General features: G+C 35.0%; 1 protein-coding gene across 1 annotated transcript in view; it reads left to right on the top strand.

The window, feature by feature from the left end:
• DSC3 (desmocollin 3) overlaps positions 1-11,161 on the top strand; it is a 47,428-nt gene that overhangs the window by 15,327 nt on the left and 20,940 nt on the right. The window contains exons 5-9 of the mRNA XM_011933272.1: positions 1,531-1,686; positions 2,950-3,094; positions 4,948-5,114; positions 8,642-8,776; positions 9,192-9,377. Of these exons, the coding sequence (XP_011788662.1) occupies positions 1,531-1,686; positions 2,950-3,094; positions 4,948-5,114; positions 8,642-8,776; positions 9,192-9,377 (789 nt within the window). The remainder of the gene's footprint in view (positions 1-1,530; positions 1,687-2,949; positions 3,095-4,947; positions 5,115-8,641; positions 8,777-9,191; positions 9,378-11,161) is intronic.

The raw sequence follows: 11,161 nt of genomic DNA, 5'->3' as shown, positions 1-11,161 counted from the left end.
AGAAAGAAAGAAAGAAAGAAAGAAAGAAAGAAAGAAAGAAAGAAAGAAAGAAAGAAAGAAAGAAATATAAACTGTGATGCCAGCAAAAATAACAGAAGCAGCAAAAATGAGACACCTGCCTACCTCACTTTTGGCTTTCTAATCTTGTTCAAGCACATCTGACCATCCATGTTTAAATCCGGAACTCTGGTTTCAAGAGATACTGCAAAATCTGGGGATTTTGGTTTATTTTTGTTTGAACATTTCTAGCATCTGCACTATGAGAAGACACTGTAGAAGGAAAATGAAACAGATATTGAGCTTCAATTTAGCCTATATGTCTATTCTTCTCATAGTTATTTGATTTCTGTATTGTACATTATTGGCATAGGTACATTTTACTGAGATCCCAAATAATAGTCGCTTAAGCAAGACAGAAGTTTATTCCTTTCTTGTAAAAATGTGATCTGGTAAAAAGGCTCTAATTTGAGAAAACACCAAGCACCCAAGTTTTTTTACTTTTTAGCTTAGCTGTCCCTGCAGATTCCAGATGACTCACCTCTGTGTCCAACAGGGAGAAGACACTCTCTCACCTTCTAGAGCACAACTGGATTTTGCACATATCATTTTTGTTTGTATTCCCTTGACCCGACCTTTGCATGTGGCTCTAACTAATTGCAAGGGTGACTGAGAAATCCTTTCTTCTGGGCAACTCTGTGATCAATACAAATTCAAATACTAAGGAAGATGGGAAGAATAGATATTAAGAGATACTAGCACCCTCTGACATAGCGTCCTTAACTTCCGTCTTTATACCACACATCCAACCCATCAGCAAATTCTGATGGCTGTACCTTTAAATTATGTCCAGAATCCAACCACTTCTCACCACCCCTATGGCTATCATGTTAGTCTAACTAACTATAGTCTCTTCTCTGGGTTTTTGCAGTAACTTCCTCAGTGGTCTACCTGCTTTTTCCCTTACCCATCCAACCACATGTAGTCATGCTTGACAAAACAGCAGGTATTAATTACCTTTAAGGATATAAATCAGATGATGTTACTCTTGTCTATATTCTCCAGTGGTTTTCCATTTGACTCCAAGGATAAGCCAGCATCCTCGAATTCTCCAATGTGATGTCACCCCTGTTACCTCACTACCTCTTTATCTGCTACTTCTTTTTTCCATGTTCTTTCTATTCGAATCACAGTGACTTTCTTGCTACTCCTTGAACATGCTAGGCAAAACCCCGGCCTGTTCCCTTGCACTTCCTATTTTCTCTGCCAGAAAGATCCTTCCCTGTTTATCTTCATAGCTTATTCTTTTAATTTTTGTCAGTTTTCTTCCTAAGGTACATTCCAATTGGGATTTCCTTCTTCATATGAGAATTCCTGTTTGCCTTACCCTTGCCAACAATGGTTATTATTGTTCTTTTCTACCTTTTCTATTGAAATTATCTCTTTAAAATGAAAAGATAAATCAGCTGCATTTTAAAAAATTGTAACTGAATTTAGTTTTAATTGTTTTCATACTTTTTTTTCCACTTTTAGGTTGAATCTGATGCAGCACAGAACTATACTGTCTTCTACTCAATAAGTGGACGTGGAGTTGATCAAGAACCTTTAAATTTGTTTTATATAGAAAGAGACACTGGAAATCTATTTTGCACTCAGCCTGTGGATCGTGAAGAATATGATGTTTTTGATGTAGGACTTTTATTGATATGCCTGACTTTAAATTATTAAACTATGTTTCTTCTGATGCTTACTCCAGCTACTCTTTCCTGTCTCCTTGCACTCCCTTCTTAGAGGGTATCTTAGAATCAAGGGGAAATAGAATGTGCAACATTTTGGAATACTTGGTCAGCTCTTTGTCTCAACTGCTGTTAGGTAAGCCTGAAATGAAGCAAAGAGGTTCAATACTGGAACATAAATTTCAGTGTATTTAGATGTAAATGTCAGTAAATTTCCAAACAGTTGGTTTTGCTTATGAGATAATCTCTCTCTCTTTCTCACTGGTTACTGGCACCTTTTCCTCACTTCAAGGCATGTCTACAGTTGATTGGAAGAATCCTCTTTCTATACTGCTCTTACTTCCATTTTTGTCTTTCTTCCACACAGATGATTATTTGATCACATCTGAGAACTACATAAGAAAGTGAAAGTGGGAGACCAAACTCAAATAAGGGTTAATAAGCCAGTATTCTGATATAGATGAGCTTATAGTCAATGGGAAATAACTCAGATAATTTTCAGTATAATATAGTATATGCTGGGAGGTCATGTATCATTCCTGTGATTCTGATGGAATGATTATTAGAAAGAGAGATTCTGTTCCTACAAAAAGAGAGAAGAGATGCTGTGTAAACAAACATGACTGATGTCCCCCACATGACATGCTTTGCATTTGCTTAGAAAATTTCAATTCAGTGTTGTAATCACATGTTGAATAGAAATATATTCTATTTGACATTACATTGCCTTTAATCAGCAATGGGGAAATTAGTACATGTATTTCATCAGAAAACTTCTTACATATATGTGGTCTATTAGGTTAAATAATAACAGCTCAGTAGTTACAAATTGGGCGTTGCTGCTTTATTTAGATAATGTAGTAGGAATTTTTCCCATTGCAGTGAGTTTAATTGTTCTCTCCAGCATAATTTTCTGATTATAGAGAGAATTTATATTCACATTTAATTCTTCAGTCTAATGGACAGAGTCAGCCCTGACTTCACTGTACTCTGACCTCAGTTTTATTTGCAGTAGCCATTTCCACCACATACTGGATCATCTTTGCAGTAGAGTGTTTCTCCATTTGGTGCTTTGATAATTAAAATCATAGTGAATACAAAAACTTCAAAGTAGTTTATTATTGAAAAGATTTGCAAAGCAGGTAGTAGAGAAAGCATCTTATTCTGTCTTGCCAGAATCTGATATTAATGGAACTTTCTTCTTGTCGTTTTGCAGTTGATTGCTTATGCGTCAACTGCAGATGGATATTCAGCAGATCTGCCTCTCCCACTGCCCATCAGAGTAGAGGATGAAAATGACAACCACCCTGTTTTCACAGAAGCAATTTATAATTTTGAAGTTTCAGAAAGTAGTAGACTTGGTAAGTCTGCTTTTAAGAATAAAAAGAATCATTTTAAACATGTCTATATATATTTTAAAAGACATTGAGCTTTTTATACTCAAGGCCAGATCAGCCTGAAATAACGTTGAACTAGTATCTACTTACCAGAAAACACTTAATCCCATCATTTTCAATCAATATGTGCCTTACCCAGATAGTACAGAAGTTTTTGTCATTGTCAATATGATACTAATTAATTGTAAAGGCAGCTAACAGTTATTCAAGCTTTGTATGATACTTAGTTTATATATTTTATTTCATTTCCTCATTATGTGAGTTTTTCATTATTCTTAACTCCAAGAGAGGACATGCAGGGTGGAATGAACAATAAAACTAAAATCGGTATGTTTTTTTTTGGGGGGGAGGGCTTTTATTTAGGAAGGTATTAAATGGTTTCCACTGAGGGTACAATTTTTTTTATGTTCTTATTCATATTCTCTTCTTTTAAAACTACTACCTCACTACTTCCAATTGAGAATGACTACCAGAATAACTTCAGAGAAACTTACATCAAGTGTTCTCCATTCTAAACACTTGCTCTTACCTGTGGAAAACTGAAGTATTTTAGTTTACCTGGCCCTTAAAATGTGGCACTTATGATGGTTTCTGAGACTTGTAATATGGAGAATAACTACTCACAATAAAGTTAAAAAAAGGAGGATTCAGTCATAAAGGATGACTTTGCCAATTGGCTTTTTAAAGTTTTTAAAGTTTCTAAGTAGTTGCTTAGATCTTCACTGCAATATTATATCTGCTTTTTCCCTCCATGTTTTCCTTTGTTAACTTGATGTCATAGATGTTAACTTCTATGGTACAGTTTAAAAAATTTTTAAAAATTATTGGTTTGGCGTTTAGGAAACCTAGTTTTGTTTCTTTTTAAATAAATGTATTGTGTATACACTATTGTGTATAGTGAAGGTTTACAACATGATGTTATGGAATACGCACAGATAATAAAATGGCCACTATAGCATAGAAAACATAGTGGGTCTGTTACTAACTCATTGTGGAAACTCACGGAAGTCGCTCTGAGTTTTCTTACGTGTGAAAGGAGCTCATTACATTAGATGACCTATAATGTTTTTAGCCTCACAATTCTATGACATTACATTGACATTATATTGCCTTTAATTAATTAGCAATGGAGTATGCTTTCCCTTTTTCAAAAAGGGGTAATTGGTTTCAGGCTTTCTTGAGGATTCTGTTCTCTTCCATAGTAACAGAGAAAAATAAAGGGCAAACACTTTGATGCGCAGCTTAACCCAAGGTACTTTAAGCACATTTTGTCAGTAGGTTCAGATCAGTTGAGGCTGTGATACTAAACTGGTTTATTAGAACAAATCAAATCAGGAAGTAGCAAAAAGATTATGGAAAGGAGAGGCTGGACTACTAAAGGTCAATCGATCATCTATATTATTACTGCATACCCCTAATCAGTCTTGATTTAGCTATCAATCAAAAGTCCAATTTTTTAAAGATCTGATTGTTAAGGACACATGGTTTATTCCTCCAGCTGGGTTTGTTATTGAAATATGTGCAAATATGTATTCAAATTATTTTTGATTGCTATTTAACTAATTTCTTTAGTAATTGATGATCAAATGTGTTAAACTGTGAGCAAAACAAAAGTATACCTTCATTTTCAGCATCAGAGTGTTTTGTGTGATAAATTTGAAGTTATCTTCATCAGTCCTATCTAAAGATGACATAATACTCTGGTAATAAATACATTTTAAATTAGGTTTCCACCATCATTGTTAGCATTTTAAGAATTTTGAAAGTATATTTAGCAATTCTGAAAATTAAAGGCTCTTTTATTTTTTAATGTGTAGGTACTACAGTGGGGGTGGTTTGTGCCACAGACAGAGATGAACCGGACACAATGCATACGCGCCTGAAATACAGCATTTTGCAGCAGACACCAAGATCGCCTGGGCTGTTTTCTGTGCATCCCAGCACAGGTGTAATCACCACAGTCTCTCACTATTTGGACAGAGAGGTAGCTCACACACTCCGTAGAATTTCATTTCGCTGAGGATTAAGCTTCCCTCCCCCATTTATTATAACTTGCTATCCTGTAGATTAATAGTTTAATTTTATTTTAGGCATAAGACAGTAAGAATTCCTAACATTTTTTCTGTTTTTTAAAAAATATTATTTCTATTTCCTTATGTTAGAGTGGCCATAAGGACTTGAAATGCAGATCAATTGGCATTTAGAAGGGATGAGAAAAGAAGAAATTTCATTATAAATTTTTTTTTCTTATGTGTGGCTAGTTGGTTCCAATTCAGCAAAGGTCTCAATTTTCTTATAGGACAATCAGTTTTGCTTATTCTATGAGTGTAGATCATGCCCTGATTTCTACTTTAATTATTATAGATATATATGTATTTTTAGTGGGAAAAGGATTAGTTGAAATAAAATTGACAGATTATTAAAAATATGTAACAATTTTTGGATGATAGTAATAGCATATTGTCATGTATCTAGCACTTTATATATTGGACTTCTTAATGCATACTTTTATTTGCCCTTTAGAATATTTTTGTTTGACTAGATAGGTGTTATACCCAATCTATAAAGGAAAAATGTGACAGAAACCTTGATTGACTTACTCAAGTCAAATTATTGCACTGAATCTTATCTTTAGTTTTTATTGTTCTATTTTGTCAGCAATCATGCATTATTGACTAAGGCAGATGAATCAATTTTATATGCACAAAATAGCTTTATTGGAATAGTTCAATGTTTCTCACTACAACTAGAATACCTTATACAGAAGAGTCAATATCACTGGAAAATATAAGGAAGAAGTCAATGGGGTTTGATGACAAAGAAACAGGAAGGGATGGTGGGAATCCCTGAGAAGTAGTACGAATGTTTTAATTATCGTTCTTTTTGTTTTTTATGGGGCTGGAGCATTTTATGTTATAGATAAAATACATAAGGATAATAATAAGTGGGAAAGTTTTAAGGAGAAAATCCAAATGTGCTTTTGTGTCTGTGGAGTATGTAGAGATGATGTAGTGATCAAGTGAATAATTGAAACTTTGCAAGTTAACAGATTTTAGTCATCACATTTTTTAAAATGAAGTTTAGAAAAATTAAATTTAGGGATCTACAACTTTTAAGATACAGTTTTGGGATTAAACCCAGGCCTGCTACTTTCCTGATGAAGAAAAAATCTACCAGGATTTTGTGGGCAATAACCATGGAGCGTTGAGGGGAACAACATGAGAAGTAAAAATCATGGGAGATTGAAAAAAAATGAATTTAGAGGAAGATAAACAGAATATCAGGGATTCTTAAAGCATATGGGAAGAGCGTTTTAAGTTGGGAATATTGGTTTCCTTTCTCTGTTTGTATTTTTTTTTTTTTTGAGAGGGGGTCTCGCTCTGTTGCCCAGGCTGAAGTGCAATGGCACAATCATGGTGCACTGCAACTTCTACCTCCTGGGCTCAAACAATCCTCCCACCTCAGCCTCCTGTGTAGCTGGGATTACAGGACACACCACTGTGCTTGGCTTATTTTTTTATTGTTTGTGGAGATAGGGTTTTGCCATGCTACCCACGCTGGTCTAGACTCCTGTGCTCAAGCAATAAGCCTGCCTCAGCCTCCCAAAGTGTTGGAATTTACGGGCGTGAGCCATGGCCAGAATATTGATTTTCAGTATGGAAGGGAGTTCAAGTAAAATAAAGACTGAGGGAAGAGATAGAAGGAAACAAAAAATGAATAAAAATAAAAGAATAAAAACATGACTAAAGAATAGTAAGATGAAACAAGAAGGCCACAAAGATGATTGTACCACAAATTAATGACTTCAATTCACTATCACCACACCATCTGCAAAATTTCATTGCCAAATCTAACAGCAACCTTAAGTCCCTCTCTATTGCTGACACTTGTTAAAACTCTCTCTTCCCTTAGATTTCTGGTCTTCCTCCTGCTTCTCTGATCTTTCCTTTTTAGTGGACTTTGCATAGTCTTCTTATTCCCTCCATGGTAGAAATGCTGTAGGTCCTTATATCCTAGGCTCTTCTCATCTGCAACCTCTCCTGAATTGAATAATCTGATTCCTGCCATAATTTCAACCATCATCTACATACTGATGACTTCTGGATAGACATTTCTGGCCATGATCTCTTTGGTACATATGAGGCCATATATCCAGGTGTCTTTTGGACTTTACTCCTTAGATTTCATTTTGGCACATAAGATTCAACATACGCAAAACAAAACTCAGTATTTCTACCCCTTTGCCAGCCTCAGTAGTGTTTACTTCCTCGGAGAATTGTTCTCTTGAATTTCCTATATTGTTTGGTGGTGCCCCTGTCTTCCCATCTCTCCAAATGGGACACCTGAAAATCATTTTCGAGCCCTTCTTTCTCTCTTGATTTGTATGTAGAATTTACTGTTAAGTCCTACTCCATTTTAACTCCCAAGTAACTTTCCTGCCATCCTTTCTCTTTGTCCTCATTGCTACTGCCTCAGATATGGGACACCTGCCCTATTTATTTATTTGTCTGTTGTTTAAAGAAGAGATCTTGCTCTGTCGCTCAGGCTTTAATGCTGTGGCATGATCATAACTCACTGTTACCTCAAACTCCCACTCAAGGGTCCATCCACTTCAGCCTCTCAAGTAGCTTGGGAGTACAGACATACATCACCGTGCCCAGCTAAATTTTTATTTTTTTGTAGAGATGAGGTATTGCTATATTGCCCAGGCCTGAGTCAAACTCGTGGCCTCAAGCAATCCTTCTACGTTGGCCTCCCAAAGTGCTGGGATTACAGGCGTGAGCCACTGCGCTGGCCCAAGCCATCTGTTTTAGATGATTGCTGCAGGAGAGTTTCAACTAATTGCTTAGATTTTTCAGCTTACTCCAAATTATGCCAAAACTTCCTTAAGAATATATTTTTTAAACACTCAAATGTTCTGGCCGAGCATGGTGTCTCATGCCTGTAATCCCAGCACTTTGGGAGGCCGAGGCGGGTGAATCACGAGGTCAAGAGTTTGAGACCAGCCTGGCCAACATGGTGAAACCCCGACTCTACAAAAATACAAAAAATTAGCCGGGCATTGTGGTGGGCACCTGTAATCCTAGATACTAGGGAGGCTGAGGCAGGAGAATCATTTGAACTCAGGAGGCGGAGGTTGCCGTGAGCCGAGATCATGCCACTGTACCCCAGCCTGGGTGACAGTGTGAGACTGTCTCAAAACAAAACAAAACTAAACTAAACTAAAATGTTCTTATTTTGTGTTGCCCCTGTGACTGCCAAAAACCTTTTCGCTATTACCTGCTACTTAAAGTATAAGTACTATTTCTGAGTACGGGTCTTTGTAATTTAATCTCTGCCTGCCTCTTCAGTTTTATCCTTGTCTACCACATTCCTAGAGTCTGTGCAAATATGGAAAGCACAGACACACACAGATGTGTGTGCATGTGAGTGAGTGAGTGCAATTGAGGTTTCACTCATAAATCTAACAAAAATTTTTCAAGACTAGTTAAATATTTGCTTTATTTTCAGGTTGTAGACAAGTACTCATTGATAATGAAAGTACAAGACATGGATGGCCAGTTTTTTGGATTGATAGGCACGTCAACTTGTATCATAACAGTAACAGATTCAAATGATAATGCACCCACTTTCAGACAAAATGCTGTAAGTATATAATATCAAAATCTGCCTCTGTCTTATCTGCTGTCATTTTTTATTTAAACTGAATTAATAAAATTAATACTTCATAAAGTATCATACTTTGAAATATATATATTTTATGAATAAAATTAAAGTTTAAACAAATGATATGTAAATTTATTTTATTTATTCATATTAGTGCTCTTATTATCTCCCTTCTGTTAAAGGACCATAACATCAGTCTTCATTTGTAATGAAACTTCTTTTATTTACAAGATAACCCTTAATGAAACAATAGTGTTTATGATTCATAGTTTTAAAATAATCTATGTAAAATTATAATGGAAAATATTTTTGGAATGGAGGAAATTTTATTTTTTTTTGTAAAAGTTGTCTATAAAGTAAAATTTCAATTTTCAATGACTTCTTTCTGTTTCAGTATGAGGCATTTGTAGAGGAAAATGCATTCAATGTGGAAATCTTACGAATACCTGTAGAAGATAAAGATTTAATTAATACTGCCAATTGGAGAGTCGATTTTACCATTTTAAAGGGAAATGAAAATGGACATTTCAAAATCAGCACAGACAAAGAAACTAATGAAGGTGTTCTTTGTGTTGTAAAGGTACAGTAACGTGTAATTGACGACTTAGCAAATTAACAAATTTTAGTTAACTAATAATTTAGTCAACTAGTTTCAGATCATAGACTCTGCAAGTTGGAAGAGAATTTAAAATCTATTTAAACCACTATTCCAATCTCATGCCTGTCTGTCTTCGGTAATTTTATTGCCTATTGCCAGTCACCTAGCTTTTGCTTGAACATTCTCATTTATAAGGATCTCCATAGCTCCATTGGCCACTTATTCCACATTTGAAATGCTTTGGTTCTCAGTTCTTACTTCTACTGTGCCCAGGTTATTTTTCTTATAACTCATGTATTTGGTTCTGATTCTTCCTCTAATGCTATTCAGAACAGGTATAATTCTTTTGAAAAGACTGCTATGTTCATTTGAGACTTATCTTCTGTAAGATAAATATTCTCAATTTCTTAATTCTTACATGATGTGACATACAAGCCCATATTCTTCTCGTTTTCTCTATAATATATGCCTGGTTGTATTTGATCCTTTTAAAGGTGATATTGACAATGAAATTTAGTGTTATCTCAGACAGCAATGAACGAACTTATTTTTTATTCAATATGTTGTATATTTGGTTGTGCTGGTACATTCTAGGGTCCAGGGTAGGAAGAGGGTAGGAAGGGATCTGTTTGAAAAGGATTATTGGTTTTATACTTCCTGCCCAGAGCAAAAAAAAATTAATATTGTCCTGTGGACAAGAATAGGGGTCATTCATTGAGTGAAAGAGGCTTATCTGCCAAAAATAGTATAGTGGCATCTTTGGTACATAAACTCCTCTATTTGCAGTTTTTCCTCCATAAAAATTTCCAAGGCTCATATACCAAGACTTGGCAAGTTCTGTCCAGATGTGAAGAGTCAAATATCGACTCTTGACATCAAACCTCCCTATTTCATTTTTCTATAATATGATCTCCTCAAATTTAATACTAAAAACCAAGTACTTAAAAAAACCACTATGCTTTACAGTTGACAGTAATAGGAAAGGAAATAAGAAAATACCACTTATTGCTTTTGTTTTTTATTAGTCCAAATCAATCTAGTCTTTATTTGAATTCTCCAGAAAGCAGAATGCAAGACAAAGACCTGAACATGGGTAGATATTTTCAAGTCAAAGGAATAGTTTAAGATTTGGGAAGGATGGATGATGCTAACTACAGTAGTTTCTGTCAGATACTCAAGCTCAGACCTTTTGGTATATTGTCTATCTGTTCCTTGGTCAGAAGGCAGCTCCTCCAGTCTCTCTCAAGGCCGTTACTCAAGAGCCATATGGAGAAACTCTATTATTATCATTATTATTTAATATCAGTGGTTTTGTCTTGCTTAGAGGAGATAAAATTTAAATACCATTAGGAATTAAATTTCTATTTGTAAGTTTTTTTGACCAATACAACATGAGCTCTAGTAAACTTTTTCAAAAGAATATACTCTAATTTTTAAAAAGGCCTAATCAATGAGTACACGTACTCAATGGTCTTTTGTATGTTTTTTTGTACAAGGAGTTCTGACCATAGAGGTATTAAGAAAATATTTCCAAAGATGATTGGAAATTATAACCTATATCATGGAATATTTCTCATTCCATGTGACTGATACGCATTTGTTTCATTTCTGGGTAGCACTCCAGGATTCTCCAGAATGGGGAGCAGTTAGATAAATAATACTTTGCTTTGTTTCTGGTTTGGATTAACCTAATTTCACATCTGGAGAATATCAAAAATTTCCCTAATACATTTATATACGTTTGTTTCCATTATTTTAAAACATAA

The sequence above is a fragment of the Colobus angolensis genome, unplaced genomic scaffold (assembly GCF_000951035.1).
Source record: "Colobus angolensis palliatus isolate OR3802 unplaced genomic scaffold, Cang.pa_1.0 Scaffold125, whole genome shotgun sequence".
Classification (NCBI taxonomy): domain Eukaryota; kingdom Metazoa; phylum Chordata; class Mammalia; order Primates; family Cercopithecidae; genus Colobus; species Colobus angolensis.
The sequence above is the reverse complement of the archived record's forward strand: the minus strand, read 5'-3'. Positions and strand labels throughout refer to the sequence as shown.